At 40.3% G+C, this 25,725-nt stretch overlaps 1 protein-coding gene across 5 annotated transcripts in view; it reads left to right on the top strand.

Moving 5' to 3' along the window:
- The window catches only part of ywhabb (tyrosine 3-monooxygenase/tryptophan 5-monooxygenase activation protein, beta polypeptide b), a 64,898-nt gene extending 39,398 nt beyond the window's left edge, over window positions 1-25,500 (top strand). For all 5 annotated transcript variants that reach the window (XM_081349456.1, XM_081349459.1, XM_081349457.1 and 2 more), the window contains 3 exons: window positions 24,177-24,340; window positions 24,673-24,768; window positions 24,848-25,500. In XM_081349456.1, coding sequence (XP_081205582.1) covers window positions 24,177-24,340; window positions 24,673-24,768; window positions 24,848-24,898 — 311 coding nt within the window. In that variant the 3' untranslated portion in view covers window positions 24,899-25,500. The remainder of the gene's footprint in view (window positions 1-24,176; window positions 24,341-24,672; window positions 24,769-24,847) is intronic.
- The last annotated feature ends 225 nt before the right edge of the window (window positions 25,501-25,725 follow it).

Raw genomic sequence — 25,725 nt, 5'->3', positions numbered from 1 at the left:
TAACATGCTCAAAAACTCTTGAAATTCTGCACACACGTCAGAACCCGCGGCCATCAGGGCCGGACTGAAGCTGGTACCCGGGCGTGGCACGGGGGCTCGACAGCGCCCCCTGGAATTATGTCGGAAAACTTGGTCCATAAATCAAACACGCTTGCATGTAATAATATGAAACTCGGTACACATATAGATCTCATCGGGCCGAACAACTTTCGTGCTCTAAGTTTTACGCCAGCCCAACAGGAAGTCGGTTATTATACGTTGTTTGGAAAACGCATACAATGGAATGTGAAATACTCCTCCTAGGGAATTCATCCGATCGCCACCAAACTCGGTGTGAATGAAGTCAAGACATTGAGGATGCTAAATTGCGAACGGATTTTTTATATCTCGAACGGTTTGGCCGTGGCGAGGAAACGAATTTATGGCGAATAATGGGACACAGGAAGTGTGTTATAACTTCTGCATACATTAACTGATCTTGATGAAACTTCAGCAATGTGTTCGTGGTAAAAGGCCGATCAGATGGATGTAATTATTGTGAGTCAAAGTTATAGCGCCACCAACTGGCAGCAGGAAGTTTGTCACTTTCAAAATGCTTTGAAATCACCCTCTTAGTTTTACCCGATTTGCTTCAAACTTTATGTGTATAATGTAGATACACGGCAGATGTAGACCTGTGAAAGGATTATTGATATCTTAGATACTGTTGCCGTGGCAACGCATCAAACTTTAATGTTCTTTTCGGATGCGTTTGAGACTCTTAGCATGCTTGAAATTGGATGAAACTCGACAGACACATAACACTTATTAGCCAGTAGACATGTGAAAAGTTTCAGAAACGGGCGTGGCAGGGGGGCTCAACAGCGCCCCCTTGAACGGGGTCTGAAAACATGGTCCATATATCAAACACGCTTGCATGAATTAATATGAAACTCGGTACACATATAGATGTCATCGGGCCGAACAACTTTCCCTCTGTCAAGTTTCACGCCAGCCCAACAGGAAGTCGGCTATTATGGGTTGTTTGGAAAACGCTTGCTGTGGAATGTGATGTACTCCTCCTAGAGAATTCATTCAATCACCTCCAAACTCAGTCAGCATGTAGTCAAGACTTTGAGGATGCTAAATTGCGGACGGATTTTTGATATCTCGAACGGTTTGGCCGTGGCGAGGAATCGAATTTATGGCGAGAAAAGATAAACACGAAGTGGAATAACTTCTGCATACATTAACTGATCTTGATGAAACTTCAGCAGTGTGTTCGTGGTAAGAGGCCGATCAGATGGATGTAGCTATTGTGAGTCAAAGTTATAGCGCCACCAACTGGCAGCAGGAAGTGTGTCACTTTCAACATGCTTTTGACAAAAGTGGGGGGGTTAGTTTTAACTACAGTAGAAAATAAAATTGTTTGTATATTGTTCTCATCAAGCCGGACAACTTTCTAATTTACATTCATTAGCTCCAGCCATCAGGAAGTCAGATATTTTGGTCTGAATGTGGATTTTTTTTTGCTAAATCAGCCTCTGAATTTTTAGCCACTCCTCTTACACTATTTATTTTATTCCCACCAAACTTTTTCAACATGATGAAAATACATTAAATATGCTAAATTGTGAATGGATAATAAATATCTTAAACGGTTTTGCTATGGCGAGGGATTAAAGTAATGTCCAAAAATGAAACACTAAAAATCTTCTAAAAATGTAATTATATACCATTTATTTCTATATAAAAGTATACAAATATCACAACTAAACCCATTTTATTCTGTTTTTGCAATTCAAGAAGAATGAAAAAGTTAAAAACAGTCTATTTAGTGCTATTTGGTTAAACAAAAAAGCAAACATAGGGCTATACTGCCCTCTTGTGTCCAAAAGGACATCAAAATAGTATATAAAACTTTTTACCAGGTAGGCCAATATTGTATTTAAATATACATTTATTAGGTATGTGTCTGAGGATATTTTCCCACCGGTTAATCGACGTGTAACACCGCTGGGGGCTTTTGAATTGCCAACTTAAAAACGAAAGTAAAATATGTTAGTCCGCACTGACATTGATAGTGGTTGAGCGAGCGTTTCAAATGAATTCCTATAGAAGTAGGAATTAACTGAAAAACGTTCACTCTGTTCTGCTCGTTCCTCACCGTGGATGCGCACCGTTTTAAATCGCTAATATGAGCATTTTAGTTTAATTTTAAAATTAGCACCTTTTGGGGGGAGGATTGCTTGAAATTATTTTACAAAAGCACAATGTTGTGTTTTATTGCGACTGTACACAAATATAAGTTAACACTTTGCAGTTTGAATGTCGTCCTGTATAAAGACGGAGTATGTTTTTTTTTTTTTTCAATCGCACCCACGCCACACACACACACACACACACACACACACACGGTTTACTATCTTTGTTGGGACTCTCCATAGACTTAATGGTTTTATACTGTACAAACTGTATATTCTATCTCCTCACACTAACCCTAGCCCTAAACCTACCTATCACAGAAAACTTTCTGCATTTTTACATTTCCAAAAAAAACTCATTCTGTATGATTTATAAGCTTGTTTACCCATGGGGACCTCTATTTAGGTCCCCACTGTGACACGAGTCCCCATGAGTCGGTGTGCATTCAGGTTGAAGTCCCCACCGGGATAGAAAAACATGAACACACACACACACACACACACACACACACACACACACACACACACACACACACACACACACACACACACACACACACACACACACACACTCCAGCATTGTAATCTTGACATCGCAGCCTGTCCATTATAGCCTTCATAAAATATAATAATAAAATAGTCAACCTAACATATAAAAATTACACTGCTCTAAATAGTCAGTAGTACAATTCATACATTCACAGTAAGCACCGCTCCACTGTGATGTTTCCAAGCACATTTTTGCGCTTGTGAAGAGGATGATTTTTTCCATCGATATTGGAACATGAGTGAAGAACAAAGCCTATAATAAAGAATAGTTTAGCATCCAAATACATCGCAAATGTTGAAACAAGAGGGTTACGTGAGCCCAACACTGCTTTCTTTCATTTTTATTTTTACATTAAATTTAAAGGATTTGTTGTGGAATATTTTGAGTGTATCATAAAATCAGAATAAGGTAAGTCAAGTAATATTTTTGGTCTTTTATATATATATATATAAATATAGCTGCGAGCAGTGATGAAGGGCCAAAGCCGGCGGTACCGCCACCCCGGTGCCTTTAGGTAACTAAAGGCACCGGGGTTGCGGTGCCACCGGCTTGGGCCCGTAATCGCTGCTCGCAGCTATATTTATATATTTGTTTATTATTATTATTATTATTATTATTATTTTTTTCTACTTCTCTGGCACTTTTGGGGCCCTTAACATGCTCAAAAACTCTTGAAATTTTGCACACACGTCAGAACCTGCGGCCATCAGGGCCGCACTGAAGCTGGTACCCGGGCGTGGCACGGGGGCTCGACAGCGCCCCCTGGAATTATGTCGGAAAAATTGGTCCATAAATCAAACACGCTTGCATGTAATAATATGAAACTCAGTACACATATAGATCTCATCGGGCCGAACAACTTTCGTGCTCTGAGTTTTACACCAGCCCAACAGGAAGTCGGTTATTATACGTTGTTTGGAAAATGCATACAATGGAATGTGAAATACTCCTCCTAGGGAATTCATCCGATCACCACCAAACTAGGTGTGAATGAAGTCAAGACATTGAGGATGCTAAATTGCGAACGGATTTTTGATATCTCGAACGGTTTGGCCGTGGCGAGGAAACAAATTTATGGCGAATAATGGGACACAGGAAGTGTGTTATAACTTCTGCATACATTAACTGATCTTGATGAAACTTCAGCAGTGTGTTCGTTGTAAGAGGCCGATCACACTGATGTGACTATTGTGAGTCTAAGTTATAGCGCCACCAACTGGCAGCAGGAAGTGTGTCACTTTCAAAATAATTTGAAATCACCCTCTTATTTTTACCCGATTTGCTTCAAACTTTATGTGTATAATGTAGACACACTGCAGATGTAGACCTGCGAAAGGATGATTGATATCTTAGATACTGTTGCCGTGGCAACGCTTCAAAATTTAATATTCTTTTTTGATGCTTTTGAGACTCTTAGCATGCTTGAAATTGGATGAAACTCGATAGAAACATAACACTTATTAGCCAGTAGACATGTGAAAAGTTTCAGAAAGGGGTGTGGCAGGGGGGATCAACAGCGCCCCCTTGAACGGGGTTTGAAAACTTGGTCCATATATCAAACACGCTTGCATGAAATAATATGAAACTCGGTACACATATAGATCTCATCGGGCCGAACAACTTTCCCTCTGTCAAGTTTCACGCCAGCCCAACAGGAAGTCGGCTATTATGGGTTGTTTGGAAAACGCTTGCTGTGGAATGTGAAGTACTCCTCCTAGAAAATTCACCGTGTCCCCTCCAAACTCGGTGTGCATGTAGTCAAGACTTTGAGGATGCTAAATTGCGGACGGATTTTTGAGATCTCGAACGGTAAGGCCGTGGCGAGGAATCGAATTTATGGCGAGAAAAGAGAAACACGGAAGTGGAATAACTTCTGCATACATTAACTGATCTTGATGAAACTTCAGCAGTGTGTTCGTGGTAAGAGGCCGATCAGATGGATGTAGCTATTGTGAGTCAAAGTTATAGCGCCACCAACTGGCAGCAGGAAGTGTGTCACTTTCAACATGCTTTTGAAAAAAGTGGGGGGGTTAGTTTTAACTACAGTAAAGAAAAAATAGTTTGTATATTGTTCTCATCAAGCCGGACAACTTTCTAATTTATATTCAATAGCTCTGGCCATCAGGCAGTCAGATATTTTGGTCTGAATGTGAATTTTTTTTGCAAAATCAGCCTCTGAATTTTTAGCCACTCCTCTTAAACTATTTATTTTATTCGTACCAAACTTTTTCAACATGATGAAACTACATTTAAATATGCTAAATTGTGAATGGATAATAAATATCTCAAACGGTTTTGCAATGGCGAGGGATTAAATAATGTCCAAAAAGGAAACACTAAAAATCTTCTAAAAATGTAATTACCATTTATTTCTATATAAAAGTATACAAATATCACAACTAAACCCATTTTATTCTGTTTTTGCAATTCAAGAAGAATGAAAAAGTTAAAACAGGCTATTTAGTGCTATTTGGTTCAACAAAAACATAGGGCTATACTGCCCTCTTGTGTCCAAAAGGACATCAAAATAGTATATAAAACTTTTTACCAGGTAGGCCAATATTGTATTTAAATATACATTTATTATTTTTTATTTTATTTTATTTTTTTTATTTTTTATTTGCACAAATTAAAAGAAAATACAACACCAAGGACATATTGATGCATATACAGTGCCGGAGAAGGCAAAAAAGCCAGTATGGCTTATCTAAAGCCTCCACCAAAGAAAGATAAAAAATAACCAAAGAATGCAAACACAATATAATACAACTCATACAAACATTAATAAAAAAATAAAAAATAATAATAATAAAAATAAATAAATAAATAAATAAAAAATTAAAAAACACACACAAATATCATGTCATGATAATACTGGTGATAAAACAACAAGCATTTCTCAGTAAAATGAAAATACAATGAAAAATATAGAATCAACCAAATGCACAAACTAGTTCATCAGCAGACCTCTTAAAACTCTTTTAAAGCTCTCTATTGAGGTGCATTGTCTCGCCACATGAGAAAATCTATTCCATATCTGTGTACCTTTAAATCTTATTGAAAATTGGCCTCTACATGTGGTAAAGTTTGGAGGATGGAGATCCATTACCTGCCTGGTATTATGGGCATGAACAGCTGAGTTAGCTTTAAAGTATAACATGAACTGACCAGGAATCTTTCCTTCCGATGAAAATAGTTTATACATGAAAACACATATTTGGAAGGTGTTAATGTCAAAAATTGAAAAAATCTGCAGTTTCTTAAATAACATAGCTGAAGATGTGTGGGAACCTGAACGAGCCGCTATCCTGACAAACCGTTTCTGGAGAATTACAATTTTATGTAGCTTTGTAGGAAATGTGCTCCCCCACACCATGTTAGAATATGACAAATACGGATAAATTAAACTGTAATATAGGGTACGGAGACATTTTGGAGTAACAAGATGACTAATCCTCCTTATTATACCAATTGACTTGTTAATTTTGCCACAAACATAGTCTATGTGTCCTCTCCAACTCAAACCTTCATCAATAATAACTCCTAAAAATGTTGTTGTTAAGTGAAGCATCTCAGCAGGCCCAATTTTAATTTGCGCTAGTTCTTTGTTATATGTTTTTTTACCACTAAAAATAACAAAATTACATTTCTTAATATTTAAAGATAATTTATTTAACGTGAACCAAGCAGTGTAAGCAACTAAGCCAACATTTGCATTGTTCATTAACGTACTAAAATGTGAATGTGAAAGAACAAGGGTTGTATCATCCGCAAACATGATGGGGGAAAGCACATCCGAAACACTAAACATATCATTTATATAAATGAGGAACAACAGTGGTCCAAGAATAGACCCCTGTGGGACCCCACATTTTAGTTTAGCTTTATTGGAAAAATAACCCTTAAAAGAAACAAACTGTGCTCTATTTGAAACATAACTTGATAACCATTTATAGGTGATATCTTGGAAACCATATTTATATAATTTAGCAAGGAGGATATTGTGATTTATTGTATCAAATGCTTTTGAAAAATCCAAAAATATACTGCATGTAAACTCATTATTTTCAAGTGCAGAAATAACCTTATCAATAAGATGAAGTAAAGCCATATAAGTTGAATGATTTTTTTAGAAAGCCATACTGGTGGTTATAAAGAATCATATAGGAATCTAAATGAGAAATTATCCTTTTATGTATGATTTTTTCTAATATTTTAGAGAAACATGGCAAAATAGAAATGGGTCTATAATTAGTAAAACAACAAGGATCACCAGCTTTAAACAAGGGAAAGACTTTGGCAACTTTGAAATCATCTGGCACAACTCCTGTTTCTAAAGACAAAGACATAATATGAGAAAGTGGTTGTAGAATGGATTGCTTTACCTGTTTAACAAGGTATGCTGAAATGTTGTCATGACCCGCTGCGGTTGGTTTTAACTGATCAATGATGTCACTTACTTCATGGCCATCAATAGGTTTGAATGAAGACATAACAGGAAATGTCCGATAGATAAAATCCAAAGGATTTCCATCACTATCTGGAATTAACTTGGCTAATTTCGGACCTATACTGACAAAAAAATTATTAAAATGTTCAGCTGTTTCCTTTGGATTATTTAAATAGTCGTCACCATTCTGAAAAACAGGGTAAATCATTGGTAACCTTTTCTTTTTGAAGCAATTGATTCACTACTTTCCATGTAGATTTAACATTATTTGAACACTTAAGAAATGCATTACTAAAATACTTTTTTTTCGCAGACCTAATTGAGCTTGTATATTTATTTCTTGCTGATTTATAAACAGCATAAATAAGTGGAGTACGATTTGAAACATACTTTTTGTACAATTTATTCTTTTTCTTTAACAGTTTCCTTAGTTCAACTGTAAACCAAGGTCTATTTAGAGCTGTGGTCTGTTTTTTGGACAATTTACCCATAAGGAAACATTCATTGAAATTACTGGTAATAATACTCATAAACTTTTGATATGCTAAATTTGCATTTCTCTCCTCATATAGGTCATCCCATGAAGTTGTCACGTTCCACACTAGGAAAGAAGCAAGATAGATCCAATTGCAGTTGGGTGAATTTATTTAAGGGGTAATCCAGAGTCGTAGTCAAAAAACAGGCAGGGTTCAAAATCCAGACAGGCAGCACGAAACAATAAACAGGCTAACAGAACACAAGAAACCGACACGGTGTGACATAAACAACGATACACACAGAACATGGAACAAACAGGGCATTAAATACATGAACAGACGAGATGACAACGAGATACAGCTGGGTAACAGATTACAAACACCTGGGTGAAATAACACAGACTGGAATTGTGGGAAAGGTAGTTGCTGTGAATGACTCCGTGGGGAAAAGGAGGACATCTAGTGGATACCCGGGGAACACCACCAGACACTGTGACATGACCCCCCTCTACGGAGTGGCTCCCAGACACTCCAAGACAGGACACGGAACAATACAAAAGTTCAGGAGGGAGGTGGCACGGTGGAGGATCAGGGGGAGGGACGGGGGGCCAGGTCCATGAAGGGAAACAGAGACAGGGGGTAACAGACTCAAAGGGGGCCAGGGTGACTCAGACAGTACATCGGGGAAACAGAGTGAAGCAAACAGTCCATCTGGTGGCCGGGGCGAAACAAATAGTCCATTGGGCGGCCGGGGCGAAGCCAACAGACCATCGGGCGGCCGGGGCGAAGCCAACAGACCATCGGGCGGCCGGGGTGAAGAGAACAGTCCATCCGGCGGCCAGGGCGAAGAAACCAGTCCATCGGGCGGCCATGGCGGAGCAGACTGTCCCTCGGGCGGCCAGGGCGGAGACTTTCCCTCGGGCGGCCAGGGCGGAGACTTTCCCTCGGGCGGCCAGGGCGGAGACTTTCCCTCGGGCGGCCAGGGCGGAGACTTTCCCTCGGGCGGCCAGGGCGGAGCCGACCCCTCGGGCGGCCAGGGCGGAGCCAACCCCTCGGGCGGTGGAACTGGCACCACCGGCTCAAGCACTGGAACTGGCACTGGAACTGGCACCAACGGCTCTGAAACAGGAACTAGCACCACCGACTCAGGCACTGGAACTGGCACCACCGGCTCAGGCACTGGAACTGGCACCACCGGCTCAGGCACTGGAACTGGCACCACCGGCTCAGGCACTGGAACTGGCACCACCGGCTCAGGCACTGGAACAGACTCCACCGGCTCAGGCACTGGAACAGACCCCACCGGCTCCGGCACTGGAACAGACCCCACCGGCTCAGGCACTGGAACAGACCCCACCGGCTCAGGCACTGGAACAGACTCCACCGGCTCCGGCACTGGAACAGACACTGGCTCCGGCTCAGGAACAGACACTGGCTCCGGCTCAGGAACAGACACTGGCTCCGGCACAGGAACAGACACTGGCTCCGGCACAGGAACAGACACTGGCTCCGGCACAGGAACAGACACTGGCTCCGGCACAGGAACAGACACCACCGGCTCAGGCACAGGAACAGACACCACCGGCTCAGGCACTGGAACAGACACCACCGGCTCAGGCACTGGAACAGACACAGACACAGGCTCCGGCTCCGGCTCAGGAACAGGCTCGGGCTCAGGAACAGACACGGCCTCCGGCTCAGGAACAGACACGGCCTCCGGCTCAGGAACAGACACGGCCTCCGGCTCAGGAACAGACACGGCCTCCGGCTCAGGAACAGACACGGCCTCCGGCTCAGGAACAGACACGGCCTCCGGCTCAGGAACAGACACGGCCTCCGGCTCAGGAACAGACACGGCCTCCGGCTCAGGAACAGACACGGGCTCCGGCTCAGGAACAGACACGGGCTCCGGCTCAGGAACAGACACGGGCTCCGGCTCAGGAACAGACACCACCGGCCCAGGAACAGACACCACCGGCCCAGGAACAGACACCACCGGCTCAAGTGTGTGCGTAGCTCACACACACCACATGGCTGTGGCCATAATGGCCAGTGTCGCGGTCACTGAGGGTTCAGGTTTAGGAACAGACACCACCGGCCCAGACACAGGCTCGGCGGCGGCCATCTTGTCAGGGGACACAGGCTCGGCAGACGTGACGTGAACAGTCTCTGGCTGGGCAGACGTGACGTGAACAGTCTCTGGCTGGGCAGACGTGACGTGAACAGTCTCTGGCTGGGCAGACGTGACGTGAACAGTCTCTGGCTGGGCAGACGTGACGTGAACAGTCTCTGGCTGGGCAGACGTGACGGGAACCGTCTCTGACTGGGCAGACGTGACTTGAATAGGCTCGGCGGCGGTCATCTTGTCCGAAGACACAGACTCGGCAGGTGTGGGCGGGGGCGGTAGGACGAGCAGCTCGGGGACAACGGCGGGCTGCTCGGGGACGACCTCCGGGACGACGACGGGCTGCTTGGGGACAGCCTCCAGGTCATTGGAGAGGCCCGAGGTTTTCCTCCCCCTCCGCCGTCTTCGATGGTGAGGTGCTTGTTCAGGTCTGGACGGAATTAATGACTGATGGAGCTCTGGGCTGGGCAGCGGAGATGCATTCTCTGGGCTGGGCAGCGGCGATGCATTCTCTGGGCTGGGCAGCGACGATGCATTCTCTGGGCTGGGCAGCGGCGATGCATTCTCCGGGCTGGGCAGCGGCGATGCATTCTCCGGGCTGGGCAGCGGCGATGCATTCTCCGGGCTGGGCAGCGGCGATGCATTCTCCGGGCTGGGCAGCGGCGATGCATTCTCCGGGCTGGGCAGCGGCGATGCACTCTCCGGGCTGGGCAGCGGCGATGCACTCTCCGGGCTGGGCAGCGGCGATGCACTCTCCGGGCTGGGCAGCGGCGATGCACTCTCCGGGCTGGGCAGCGGCGATGCACTCTCCGGGCTGGGCAGCGGCGATGCACTCTCCGGGCTGGGCAGCGGCGATGCACTCTCCGGGCTGGGCAGCGGCGATGCACTCTCCGGGCTGGGCAGCGGCGATGCACTCTCCGGGCTGGGCAGCGGCGATGCACTCTCCGGGCTGGGCAGCGGCGATGCACTCTCCGGGCTGGGCAGCGGCGATGCACTCTCCGGGCTGGGCAGCGGCGATGCACTCTCCGGGCTGGGCAGCGGCGATGCATTCTCGCTTGGAGATGAAGGCGAGGCTGGTGTATCCCATTGGCTACGATGGTGTAGATACCTAGTAAATCCCCAAAAATCAAGGATCTCCACCCCCTTCATCTCCCATTGCGGCAACGGGTCATCCAGACAGCGATTAAAAAGGTCCTTCAGAGTTGCATCATTATAGTTCATACCGCTAGATAGAGTCCAAAAGGTTTGAGATAAGCAACTCACTGTTTGACCCTGCTGGCGTAGGGCCCTTAAATTTTGAATTCTTCCCCTCCTCTCCTTCACAGTGGTGGGAGGAAGGATACGAACCCCCGTACTGCTGGATCCAAACATGGGTGTATCGTTCTGTCACGTTCCACACTAGGAAAGAAGCAAGATAGATCCAATTGCAGTTGGGTGAATTTATTTAAGGGGTAATCCAGAGTCGTAGTCAAAAAACAGGCAGGGTTCAAAATCCAGACAGGCAGCACGAAACAATAAACAGGCTAACAGAACACAAGAAACCGACACGGTGTGACATAAACAACGATACACACAGAACATGGAACAAACAGGGCATTAAATACATGAACAGACGAGATGACAACGAGATACAGCTGGGTAACAGATTACAAACACCTGGGTGAAATAACACAGACTGGAATTGTGGGAAAGGTAGTTCCTGTGAATGACTCCGTGGGGAAAAGGAGGACATCTAGTGGATACCCGGGGAACACCACCAGACACTGTGACAGAAGTATTGTCAAGCCTATCCTTGAACTTACAGATATTTACATCGCTCATATTTCTTATAAACAATACTTGGTTTGTATTCTTGTATCCATTTGCTCTAGTCACAGATAACTGAAATATAGGAAGATGGTCAGACAAATCAGAATACAGAATCCCAGATTTCATTTCTTTACCTAAAGAGTTACATAAAATGTTATCTATCAAAGTTGCAGATTTTTCTTTAACTCGGGTAGCTTTATGGATGAGAGGAAAAAAATAACTAGAATAAAGAACATTTAGAAAGTCCCCAGTGAGAGTGTCTGTATCATAGTTAAGGAGATTCAAATTAAAATCCCCCAGTATATAACAAGGCTTATTCTCATTGTTAACACGCTCAAGTGAACAAAGCAAACTTTCATTGAAATCTTTGATAATAGAATGAGGTGGCCGATAGACAACCCCAACAATAATATTCTTTTCATGAGAAGCACTAATAAGCTCCAAAAAAAGCGACTCCACATCATCCTGAACTGTTTTTAGAGTGAGGTCTTCCCTAATTTTAAAGTCATAATTTTCCTCAAAAAACAAAGATACTCCTCCCCCAGATCTGTTTACTCTAACACGATGAACTGATTTATACTTTGGTATTTTAAACATTTCTTTAGAGTCCTCCGTGAGCCATGTTTCAGATAAGGCTATAACAGAAAAAGTATGCCTAAGTGAAGATAAATAATGGATGAAATTATCATAATTACTCGGAAGACTTCTAATATTCAAATGAAAAGTAGAAAAAATATCACCAGACATAGAAGTACATAAGTCATTAAACTGGGTTTCATTATAACGAAGACAGAGGCTGGAAACATCAAATGAAGAAAAGAAATTTTGATCAGGATCAATATCACCATTGTAAGGATCAAAAACAGAGGAATCAAAGGGCTTGAAGATCTGGCTGTCTAAATTAGAACTATCAACTGGACAAGTGTTCAAACATTGTACACCAGAACAATGGACCAAAGTTTCAGGGGTTTGACCTGGACGTATGACTGATTAATGAAAAAAATTTAGCAAACATTCCAAAATAAAAGAAAATAGTACAAATAAAGTAATTAACAGCCTGTTGTTAGCACATTTCCACTCCTGGTTTTGATAATGAGCTTGTCATACCTTAAACTAGCTATTTCTCCCCTGCTACGTGCAGCCTTCAGCTCGGGGAGAAGTTCTCTCCGCTTTATCTGTACCGCTTCTGAAAAGTCTTCATTTATGAAAATGTTGGTGCCTTTTAATTTCTTTGCACATAAAAGAATGGTCTGTTTGTCTTTAAAGCGCATAAGTTTAATAATTACCTGTCTAGGCCTACCTCCTTCTTGGTAGTGGCCAACTCTATGGGCACGCTCAAATTCAATGATCTTGGCATCTAGACCCATGTTAGTTTCCAAGATGGTTCTGACTTTTCTTTCAGATTCAATCCAATTTTCTCCCTTTACATCTGGAATCCCATCCACTAAGATGTTATTTCTTCTGTGTTGGTTATCAATGTAATCCAGTTTCTCCATATAATCCACTGTCGGCATTAGGTATGTGTCTGAGGATATTTTCCCACCGGTTAATCGACGTGTGACACGAGTGGGTGCTTTTAAATCGCTAATATAATAGTGTAAGAAAAATAATGATAATGTTGCACACACATATCACACACATGTGGGAAAGAATGATGCTTTTAAACAACACTAAACCGCCATTAGGTGTCGCCAGGCATCCATCTTAATAAGCGAGTCATTGATTCATTCGTTCAAACGATTTGTTCGAATGAGTCGATCATGATTAGGACAGATGTTTATGGATTGATCATTCAATCTTTGAGTCAACCGATTCGTTAAAACTGCTGAATCGTTCAGTTATGAGAAAACACGTGATGCGTGATGGTTCTGCCGTGATCTTTGTTTAACTATTTTCGCTGCTGAAACAGAACAAAAACAGTCAACATTGCATCTAAAATGTAAGTGACTTAATTGTAACTGTTTATTAACCTGTTGTATGAAATCTAGGGGTGGGAGAAAAAAATTATTCTTAGATGCATCGCGATGCGGACGTGGACGATTCTGAATCGATTCACAAATGTCAAAAAATCGATTCTCTAAAAAAATATTTTTCTAATAACGTAATATTGACGGAAGGCAAAAGGCGGAACTCTAAGCGGACGTGCGTGCAGTCTGTGGCGCGCACATAACAGAGAAGTTTCTTCTGCTCACCAAGGCTGCATTTATTTGATTAAAAATACAAACAAAAACAGTAATATTGTAAAATATTATTCCAATTTAAAACAGCTGCTTTCTATTTTAATATATTTTAAACTGTTATTTATTCCTGTGATCAAAGCTGAGTTTTCAGCATCATTACTCCAGTCGTCACTGTCACATGATCCTTCAGAAATTATTCTAATATGATGATTGATACTCAAGAAACAATCATTATTATTTTAAATGTCGAAAACAGTTGTGTACAGACTTTGATGAATAGAAAGTTCAAAAGAACAGCATTTATCTGAAATCTAAAGCTTTTGTAACGTTAAACACTACCGCTCAAAAGTTTTGGGTTAGTAATAATTAAAATTTTATTTTTTGGGGAAATAAATAAAATAAATCAGTACTTTTATTTATGAAGGATGAGTTAAACTGATCAACAGTTACAGTAAAGACATTTATAATGTTAAAAATATATATATATTTGAAATATATGCTGTTCTTTTGAACTTTACATTCATCAAAGCATTTTGAAAAAAAAAAAATCTGTACACAACTGTTTTCAACATTGAAAATAATAATGAATATTTATTGAGCATCAATCATCATATTAGTATGATTTCTGAAGGATCATGTGACACTGAAGACTGGAGTAATGATGCTGAAAACTCAACTTTGATCACAGAAATGAATTACTATGTAAAATATTTAAAAATTGAAAACAGCTGTTTTAAAATGGAATAATATTTCACAATATTACTGTTTTTGTTTGTATTTTTAATCAATAAATGCAGCCTTGGTGAGCAGAAGAGACTTCTCCTAAAAACATTAAAAATCTTACTGACCCCAAACTTTTGAACAATAATATATATATATTGGATGGAGGGCCAAAGCCGGCGGTACCGCCACCCCGGTGCCTTTAGGTAACTAAAGGCACCGGGGTTGCGGTGCCACCGGCTTGGGCCCGTAATCGCTGCTCGCAGCTATATTTATTATTATTCTTATTTTTCTGTCAACCTTTCGGGCACTTTTGAGACCCTTAACGTGCTCGAAAACTCTTGAAACTTTGCACACAGGTCAGAACCCGCGGCCATCAGGGCCGGGCTGAAGCTGGTACCCGGGCGTGGCAGGGGGGCTCAACAGCGCCCCCTTGAACGGGGTCCGAAAACTTAGTCCATAAATCAGACACGCTCGCATGTAATAATATGAAACTCGGTTCATATATAGATCTCATCGGGCCGAACAACTTTCGTACTTTTACTTTTTACGCCAGCCCAACAGGAAGTCAGCTATTAAAGGTTGTTTGGAAACGCATGGTCTGGTATTTGAAACACTTCTCCTAGGGAATTCACCCGATCGCCACCAAACTCGGTGTGCATGAAGTCAAGGCATTGAGGATGAAAAATTGCCAGGGGATTTTTGATATCTCGAACGGTTTGGCCGTGGCGAGGAAATGAATTTATGGCGAATAATGAAAACAGGAAGTGTGTTATAACTTCTGCATACATTAACTGATCTTGATGAAACTTCAGCAGTGTGTTCGTTGTAAGAGGCCGATCACATGGATGTGACTATTGTGAGTCAAAGTTATAGCGCCACCAACTGGCAGCAGGAAGTGTGTCACTTTCGAAATGCTTTGAAATCACCCTCTTATTTTTATCCGATTTGCTTCAAACTTTATGTGTATAATGTAGACACACGGCAGATGTAGACCTGTGAAAGGATTATTGATATCTTAGATACTGTTGCCGTGGCAACGCATCAAACTTTATTATTCTTTTTTGATGCTTTTGAGACTCTTAACATACTTGAAATTGCATGAAACTCGACAGACACATCACACTTATTAGCCAGTAGACATGTGCAAAGTTTAAAAAACGGGCGTGGTGGAATGGCTCAGTAGCGCCACCTTTAGTCAAAAATGGGGGCTTAGTTTTTCCTAGAATCACAAAAATCGGTATGTATATTGTTCTCATCGAGCCGGACAACTTTCTAATTTACACTTAATAGCTCAAAGCAACAGAAAGTCAGATATTTTGGTTTGAATGTGATTTTTTTGGAGAATTTTCTCTCTCTCTCTGTCTCGGAGTGTGTGAGGGGTGGGGGTGATTTGTCAGTTGAGTGAGATTTTACTTTTTCATTTGTTTTTCAAGGTTTCTGGGGCTTTTGGGTCCCTAAACGTGCTCTAAAACTCTTGAAACTTTGCACACAGGTCAGAACCCGCGGCCATCAGGGCGGGGCTGAATCTGGTAGCCGGGCGTGGCAGGGGGGCTCAACAGCGCCCCCTTGAACGGGGTTCTAAAACTTGGTCCATATATCAAACACGCTTGCATGAATTAATTTGAAACTCGGTACACATATAGATCTCATCGGGCCGAACAACTTTCGTGCTCTAAGTTTTACGCCAGCCCAACAGGAAGTCGGCTATTTAGGGTTGTTTGGAAACGCTTGCTGTGGAATTTAATGTACTCCTCCTAGGAAATACATCGATTCGCCTCCAAACTCGGTCAGCGTGAAGTCAAGGCATTGAGGATGCTAAATTGCGGACGGATTTTTGATATCTTGAACGGTTTGGCCGTGGCGAGGAAATGAATTTATGGCGAGAAAAGAGAGACACGAAGTGTTATAACTTCTGCATACATTAACTGATCTTGATGAAACTTCAGCAGTGTGTTTGTGGTAAGAGGCCGATCAGATGGATGTAACTATTGTGAGTCAAAGTTATAGCGCCACCAACTGGCAGCAGGAAGTGTGTCACTTTCAACATGCTTTTGACAAAAGTGGGGGGGTTAGTTTTACCAACAGTTACAAACATGAGTATATATATTGGTCTCACCGAGCCGGACAACTTTCTAATTAACAGTCATTAGCTCAGAGCAAAAGAAAGTCAGATATTTTGGTTTGAATGTGGATTTTTGGGATATTTCAGACTCTGAGTTTTTAGCTACTCTTCCAAACTGGCTTATTTTATTCACACCAAACTTTTTCAAAATGATGAAAATACATTAAAGATGCTAAATTGTGAATGGATATTAAACATCTCAAATGATTTTGCTATAGTGAGGGACTGAAGTAATGTACAAAAATTAAACACTAAAAGCCTCATCTTCTAAAAATGTAATTATACACCATTTATTTCTATAAAAGTATACAAATATCACAACCAAACTCATTTTATTCTTTTTTTTTTTAATTTAATAATTATTTATAAGTTTAAAAATAGTAATTGTACTATTTAGTCTCATAAAAGTCAAGTCATACATAGGGCTATACTGCCCTCTTGTGTTCAAAATCAGGTAGGCCTATTGTATTTACATAAAAATATACTAGGTATGTGACGGTGAGAATATTTTACCACCGGTTAATCGACGTGTGACACCACTGGGGGCTTTTGAATCGCAAAATTCAAAATGAAAGTAAAATATTTTCGTCCGCACTGACATTGATAGTGGTTGATAATAATAATAATAATTTGTTACATTTATATAGCGCTTTTTCTGAGACCTCAAAGCGCTTTACATAGATGGGGGGAATCTCCTCAACCACCACCAATGTGCAGCATCCACTTGGATGATGCGACGGCAGCCATATTGCGCCAGAACGCCCACCACACACCAGCTTACTGGTGGAGAGGAGACAGTGATGAAGCCAATCAGTATATCAGTACATGGGGATGATTAGGAGGCCATGATGGATAGAGGCCAAGGGGCAAATTTGGCCAGGATGCCGGGGTTACACCCCTACTCTTTTTCGAAGGACATCCTGGGATTTTTAATGACCACAGAGAGTCAGGACCTCGGTTTAACGTCTCATCCGAAGGACGGTGCTCTTTTGGCAGTATAGTGTCCCCGTCACTACACTGGGGCATTAGGACTCACACAGACCACAGGGTGAGCGGTTGAGCGGGCGTTTCAAATGAATTCCTATGGAAGTAGGAATAAACTGAAAAACGTTCACTCTGTTCTGCTCGTTCCTTGTCGTGGATGCGCACCATGAATGCCCGTGCAGCCATGAGCATTTTAGTTTAATTTTAAAATTAGCGCCTTTCGGGGGGTGGATTGCTTGAAATTATTTTACAAAAGCACAATGTTGTGTTTTATTGCGACAGTACACAAATATAAGTTAACACTTTGCAGTTTGAATGTGGTCCTGTATAATGACGTATGTTTTTATGTGTCCACTGTTCCATCGCGCCCACGCCCCACACACACACACACACACACACACACGGTTTACTATCTTTGTGGGGACTCTCCATAGACTTAATGGTTTTTATACTTTACAAACTGTATATTCTATCTCCTCACACTAACCCTACCCCTAAACCTACCCATTACAGAAAACTTTCTGCATTTTTACATTTCCAAAAAGACTCATTCTGTATGATTTCTAAGCTTGTTTACCCATGGTGACCTCTATTTAGGTCCCCACTGTGACACGAGTCCCCATGAGTCTGTGTGCATTCAGGTTGAAGTCCCCACCGGGATATAAAAACATGAACACACATGCACACACACACACACACACACACACACACACACACATTCCAGCATTGCAATCTTGACATCGCAGCCTGTCCATTATAGCCATATATATATATATATATATATACATATATATATATATATATATATAAATATAGCTGCGAGCAGCGATGAAGGGCCAAAGCCGGCGGTACCGCCACCCCGGTGCCGTAATCGCTGCTCGCAGCTATATTTCACATTCTTCTCATCTGTTTCATTACACCACTTTAGTCACCAACATCAAAATAAATCACCTTTTGTCACTCATTTCCTAATTTTTACCTTCTTTAATTAACACTTAACTTTTATTTATATATACCAATATTCATAAACAATGAGATTTAGTATGAATTTACTTCATATGTACTGTGAAAGTGTGTATTTCAAAAGGCACTTGCTTCTTAAAACTATTGTGAAACACAATTCACTCTTTTACCTCCTTAGGAGTGGTAGCAGTAGAGTAGCCTACAGTGGTACCATGCCAGTGTTGTCATTGAACACGGCTGCGCTCTGATAACAACAAATGTGACCCTGGATCACAAAGCCAGTCTTATGTTGCATGGGTATATTTGTGGCAATAGCCAACAAAACATTGTATGGGTCAAAATGATAGATTTTTCTTTTATGCCAAAACTCATTAGGATATTAAGTAAAGATCATGTTCCATTAAGATATTTTGTAAATTTCCCACCTTAAATATATAAAACATTTATTTTTGTGAATGGATGCAGCACTATCGCCAATAGAAATGGACAAATTTAAAGGCGATTTTCTCAATATTTCGATTTTTCTGTACCCTCAGATTCCAGATTTTCAAATAGTTGTATCTCGGCCACATATTGTCCTATCCTAACAAACCGTACATCAATGGAAAGATTATGTGTTAAGCTTTCAGATGATGTATAAATCTCAATTAAAAAAAAATTACACATAAGACTGGTTTTGTGGTCCAGGGTAACAAATGTAAATTTCAGTATCTGTAAAAACTTAATATGTTTTGTTTTCAATATTATTTTTGAATCAGTTTGTTTACAATTTTAATAACCAACATGTTATCGAATTATTTAGTTCTTTTCAGTTCCCCTTTAAATGATAATGAGCAAATGCTTACCCCAACCCTCTCTTCCATGGGGGGTGTCGTATGGCTGAGGGTGGAAATATGCTAAAACTTGACAGTTGACACTGGATGTCATACTTGGTCGTGGGCGGAGCATGAGCATTATGACATTATATTGCTCAGAAAATCCAAACGGCTTGATTATTGAGAGTGTTTAGACTTTTTGAGGATAAAAAAAGGGTTAGGGTTAGGTGAATTTTGCATCTGATGACCCCTTTAATAATTTGTTACCCATTTTAAGCATCAAGAACGGTAAAACATAAATGCTATCGGCCAACATCGGTTAACAGCATAGGCTATGTTATCGTCTAGACGCCTATTGATAAAAATGACAGACATTTAATAACAAAGCTCCGAAAAGTATTTCGAATCAATAAATTAACATTTCAGAAGCTTTTTTTTTTTTTTTTTTTTTGACAAATAGCCTATTAAACTAGAAACAAAATAATGAAGATGGTAGAGCTGAGATTTGAACTCGGACCGCTTGAAGCACCGCGAAGCACGTTGAAGCTTGGACCACACAGCTATCGTTTGAACGCTGTAATATGAGCATGAGCTTAACTTAACGTCTTATGCTCATGCAAAGCCTCATTAATGTGATGTTTTTCTATTGCAATGTTTAATGTTGAAGTGTTTTCATTATTTATCATAACTACCTACTGTAAGCCTATTTAATTCTTAACGCTAAAACACAAATGCGACCGACTAACATTGTTTATTTCACTTATGTTTCAGCTCATAAATCTAGGCCTACTAACAAATTAAAATTACACAAAGTATAAGATCTAGCCTTTCTAAATTATTGAAAAGCTGGGCACACAATGTTAACGTTTAGCCTACTTTGCTTAAATGTGATGCAAAAATAGAAGCCTACATTTGTTTCAGTTCCAAATTTGTGCTGTAATTACAGTATTGGGATTATGAGTTCGTTTAACTACAATGTTTCACTTGAACTTATCTGCCACCAGTTCTCAACGTGCCGCGGCAGATTACGCAATAGAATAAACTGACAGTTTTCAAAGTCTGTGATTGTAGCGCCTCTTAGCGGTAAAAGGCAGCAAATACACATCCACAATTTTACAGCCACTGTAAAAGTATTATTCTGGTTGAGTGCCAACTGTACATTAGACCCTCACAAACAAATGAGCCCGCCTCCAAGTTTATTCTTCAAAACAGGGCAGCAGTTTTTCTTACAATTTCCAAGCAGTGCTGTTGGATTTTGTGACATTGAGAGGCATATTCTATTCCCATTGTCATTGTAGTAATTTTGACGGACAAATCTTTTAGCCAATGTCAAGATGATTCCAACAACGTGTACTGTTTATTTTCCGCATAGAGGCGGTTTTATGATTATTTACAGCTGTCTGGGCCATTCAGAAATCAGAGGTTGTTTGACAGCTGCATCTGTCACTAGTCACGTCACAGTTATTGTCACAGCATGTCTTGCTTTGAGCATGTCTTTGTATTGAGACGACCAATTTTTTTTGGAGACTAAATGCTGTCTTTTGCCTGAATGATTGGCCATCGATGCGATAATAGTTTATGTATAGCCTCCAATTGTTTTTTGTTTTTTGTGTGTAAAGCTATGTTTGTGTGAATTTAGTAATGAACTCACTAAAATCGTGTGCACAGATTTAAAAGTAAAAAAACCCAACAACTTTATTTAACTTTTTTAAAGAATGGTTTACTATATATGTGGCAGATGTAAAAGTAACTAACTTTATATAGCTTTAAGATCAAGTGGCACTTTGGAGCTCCAAGTGGCCATTTTTCAAGACACTAGTCAGAGGAAAAACCTTGCAAGAACTTCAAAGCGCTCATTGCAAAGTATATGTCCTTCGTGTCAATATGTCATAAATTGAACGAGGCATCAGTTTACTGTCGGAGATTTGTCACTCGCGACCACATTCAGTGTAGACAGAATCACTGTTTATAAGAAGTTTTATTGCTTTTAGTCGTGCCGCTCGCGTCTGGTCAAAGTCCCTTTCAAGGAAAGTCGGTTCTCTCGCCAACCCATATTTGCAACGCCTCTGGGCAGCTATTTCGAGCATCCAAGACTAAGGTACCGAAACCGACTAAGGTTGGGTTCCGACGTAAACAGTAGTAACGAGACCGAATAAGAACGAAACTTTCGGTGCCTGATTTCGGTGCCTGACTTTTTTTACCGCCCCCTATAAAACATCTCGTGGCACGAATGTTCCAATAATAAAACATCTCCAGTTAACCAGCAGAGCATTCATTTCGTTTGTTTGTTAAATAAGAGACGATCTAGCACTGAAATGTGTTTTTTAAATCAAGTGATCAAAGTGCTCGTTGCCACTGCGATCAGTGGCGTTGATACAGTGTTTTCTTTTTTGGCTCGCGCACACCGCACTGTCTTCACTCGGACGCGCGCTTCAATACGTTGCAGAGGCTCTCTATTCGTTCCGGTGAAATCACAAAACATAATGCACACAAACGTGTCCCTGCTTGATATACAACCACTGATGAGCTTTTGAAAAAAAAAAAAAAACACTTTTGAAAAAAAAAAAAAAAAACTGTACGAATGCAGATTAGAACCCAAAACCTCTGACACGCTTGACGAAAGTTCAAGGTCAGCTGCCAGTATCGTGGTGGACATGGTAAGTCTAGTATTTTAATGCCAACTTCAAATCTTGCATATCAAGTATGAAGTATATCAAGTATATTTATATGAGGCTATACTGTGTGTGTTAAATATTTCTGATATTTCTGATAAGTCAGATATTTCTCTGTTTTAAAGTAGAAGTCATAATGAGAAGACAAAATTTTGATCTTAACTTAAATTTTAGGCTACATCAGTAGCCTATTAAACGGCGCAATTTTTCATTTAATCAGAAATCAGAAAATCTTTAAAGATTTAAGTTAATATTGTGTCCAGTTTGGACACACACACACACAGGTATTATTTTTTTGATAAAAGTGTGTGCGGTTTCGTTTTATTGAGTACCGGTTCAAGAACCGTTTAAGCACCGGAACCGTTTAAAAAATACAGAGTAGGTACTGGTATCGGATAAAACCCAACCAATACCCAACCCTATCCAAGACCAAGTTCTATTTATTTGAATGGAGGAATCCTGAAATCTCAAAAACTGCTTTCCGAGTTCACAATTAAAAAATAACGTATTTCAAATTAGCAACAAAATCTGACATGAACTGTCCCATAAATGTTGTTTCTTATGCTCAAATAGCGTTAAAAAAGCTTTGCAGTCCTAATTTTTTTTAAAAGTCTATTAACGGCAGCTGCAGTGGCTTTATAACTTTACCAATCAACACATGGCTCTTTTACTTTAGAAGGTGGGACTATTCCGTCATATTGCGCGTTGCGGTTTCTCCCATTCATAAGTAATAGGAGTGAACCGTCTTCCTATCTCTATAGTCTTTGAACAAGGTATGCTTTTTTTTCTTCTTTTTTTTTTTTTTACTTATTTTACATATGGCTCTTTTACTTTAGAAGGTGGGACTATTCCGTCATATTGCGCGTTGCAGTTTCTCCCATTCATAAGTAATAGGAGTGAACCGTCTTCCTATCTCTATAGTCTTTGGACAAGGTTTTTTTTTTACTTATTAATTCTGAAACTTGGAAAATAAAGCTACATTTGTTTTCTTTAAAATTATTCCGCAAAGGGTTTAGGAAAGACAAGCATTTGAGTTCAAGCATGTCATTTTCCTGTTTTGGGCTTAAAGTGGTTTTGTGCTTGAAGGGGTTAAGTGTCAAGTCACCTATATAGCGCTTTTTTACAATACAGATTGTATCAAAGCAGCTTCACATTGATAACATGAAAATAATACAACAAAGTTTGTTTCTAGAAGAAAATTGCATCATCGTCCACCCTAAATAAGGCAGATCAATAATATTGTTGAATATTAAACAATATTTTAGTGTCTTTGTGAATACAAAATGGATAAGCTACTACAGGGAAACATGTCAGCAATGTTGATGCACTTTTTTTTTTGTGACACAAAATGATGCTGATTTGCAATATGTAACATTTGTACAGCTGAAATATAGAAAGGTGGATTGTTGTCGAAGAACTTAACTACGACTGGTTTAATTTATCACCTGAGAATACAACCCCCTGAACATCATGAAGAGTTCAGTTACCCAAATTTAATTCAAGACATTTTATTTTTGGTTTTTCAGCTAAATGTAAACTTAACTTTTGTTTTCTGCAAAAGAAATCACTATTGTGTGTCTATTATTCATTTGACAGTATTATATTTTCATGTTTGATAATTGCTATAGCTGAAATGTAAAAGTTTAAATGTGAAAATAAATTATTTGTTATTAAATTTAAGTATTTGGTGCTGTGATGAACACCATTGCAAATACAAAAATCCAAATGGCCGTTTAACACATTTAAATACTGTTCAGAAACAGAATGTAGCACAGCTGCTTTGTTTATGGGGGTTACTGGGGTAAAAGCTGCATTTCTGTTGTTCCATAAGTGCCATCTACATCTAAGTGCCATTTTCATTCAGTTGCACCTCCACTCGTTCTGCTGGCCTCCCATCCGTGTTCTAAAAATCTGAATAATTCGTAAGGTCCACTATAGAGATCTGTACTAGTGCCCACAATAACAGTACAGTGCATGTTTATTATCGTGCTATATCGTATTACCTTATATCAGGAAATGTCTTCTATCTGTCTCTCTGTATAACATTTATACTAAATTAATTATAAAGTATATTTGGCTTTTATGAATGTGATCAATACAAAATTATCTTTTTGTTCTTCTCAGCCACAGTTGAGAGCTCTCAGAAGGCTTACCAGGATGCTTTTGAGATAAGCAAGAAGGACATGCAGCCCACGCACCCCATACGGTTGGGTCTTGCCCTCAACTTTTCAGTTTTTTACTACGAGATCCTCAACTCTCCTGAGAATGCCTGTCACCTCGCCAAGACAGTTAGTATCGAAATGATTAGCAGCATAAGGGCTGTTCACACAGGACAAGTTCTTGTCTTTAGCAAAAGCTGGATTGTTTTCAACTTGACAAACATTGAGACAAGGGACAGTCGCCAAAAACAGCCATGCATGTTTACATTTTGTTTTGTTTTTATCTCAGATAGATGTAACAACTCATCCTGTGTTAACAGCCTCTAGTCTATACACTTCATCACATAAATGTGTATTTTATTCCTTTTACTACATTGATTTTTGAGCTGTATCCATTAGAAGCACCTGTATATTTCACTCATTCAGCCCAAATGAGAAATTTGAGCTTTTTTTTATTACAGGCTTTTGATGAAGCTATTGCTGAGCTTGACACTTTAAATGAGGACTCCTACAAAGACAGCACATTGATCATGCAGCTTCTAAGGGACAACCTCACTGTGAGTCCTCCATCACACATACTGCACCAGTTATGTTTAAGTGCTTTATTAATTCATATATTGATTCTTATGCCTGCAGCTTTGGACGTCAGAAAACCAAGGTGACGAAGCAGGCGATAATGAGAACTAGGGGAGCTGCACTGATCTCCAAACACTCACACATCCATTTTAAATACACAAATGGCTTCCACCAACCCTTCACCTCATTCCACCCAAAACTACCCACCCCTCTCCATTCAGTTCCTAGCCCCTTCCCCTATACCTTCTGATTGATCACCCACAGAAAGACGCTCAGCACAGCCCCTTACAGACACCAGTGGCTGGGAGGGGGGTGGGTCACAGGGAGACATGCTGACGTTATAGCAGGTCCAGTCATTTTGCTTGTGAATTTAATGTGTACTGATTATTTAACCCTGTCCATTATGTGTCTCTGAGTGTCTGTAAGTGACTATCGCTAACAGAGAGTAACTGAGTGGCTGTGTGAGTATGTGTGTTTGTATGTAGTGAGTGTAAGAGTGAGTGTATTGGGGATCAGGGGTTGTGAACTCTAATCGTCCTTCCTAATAATTCCCTTTGTTCCACTTTAGCTGGTTGTGCTTTTTTTTTTTTTTTTTTTTTTTTTTTTTTTTTACAATCATATTTTTTAGTATAATTCATTGGTATTTACAGGTTTTATTGTATGGTTATTAAACTGGCAGTTTATTTTCACCAAATACTAATTCTGACTTCTCTGCTTTCTTGTTTGAATCTGTTCTGATTAAGCTGTATTTTTTTACTTCATATTCTTAAGCACAAGCCATTTGATTTTTTTAACATTGATAAGAGGACACTATTGTATTTCACATACTATTTAAATGGTAGTAACTTGAATGAGTAAAGACAGCTTTTAAGTTCTCTTGCAAACAAAAGCCCTATGTGTTAAATAGTTTTTGCTTCGACATTATACTAAATAGTTTT

Source organism: Scardinius erythrophthalmus (assembly GCF_964197995.2).
Source record: "Scardinius erythrophthalmus genome assembly, chromosome: 20".
NCBI classification, from domain to species: domain Eukaryota; kingdom Metazoa; phylum Chordata; class Actinopteri; order Cypriniformes; family Leuciscidae; genus Scardinius; species Scardinius erythrophthalmus.
Note: the sequence above shows the minus strand (reverse complement) of the source record. Positions and strands in the feature narration are given on the sequence as shown.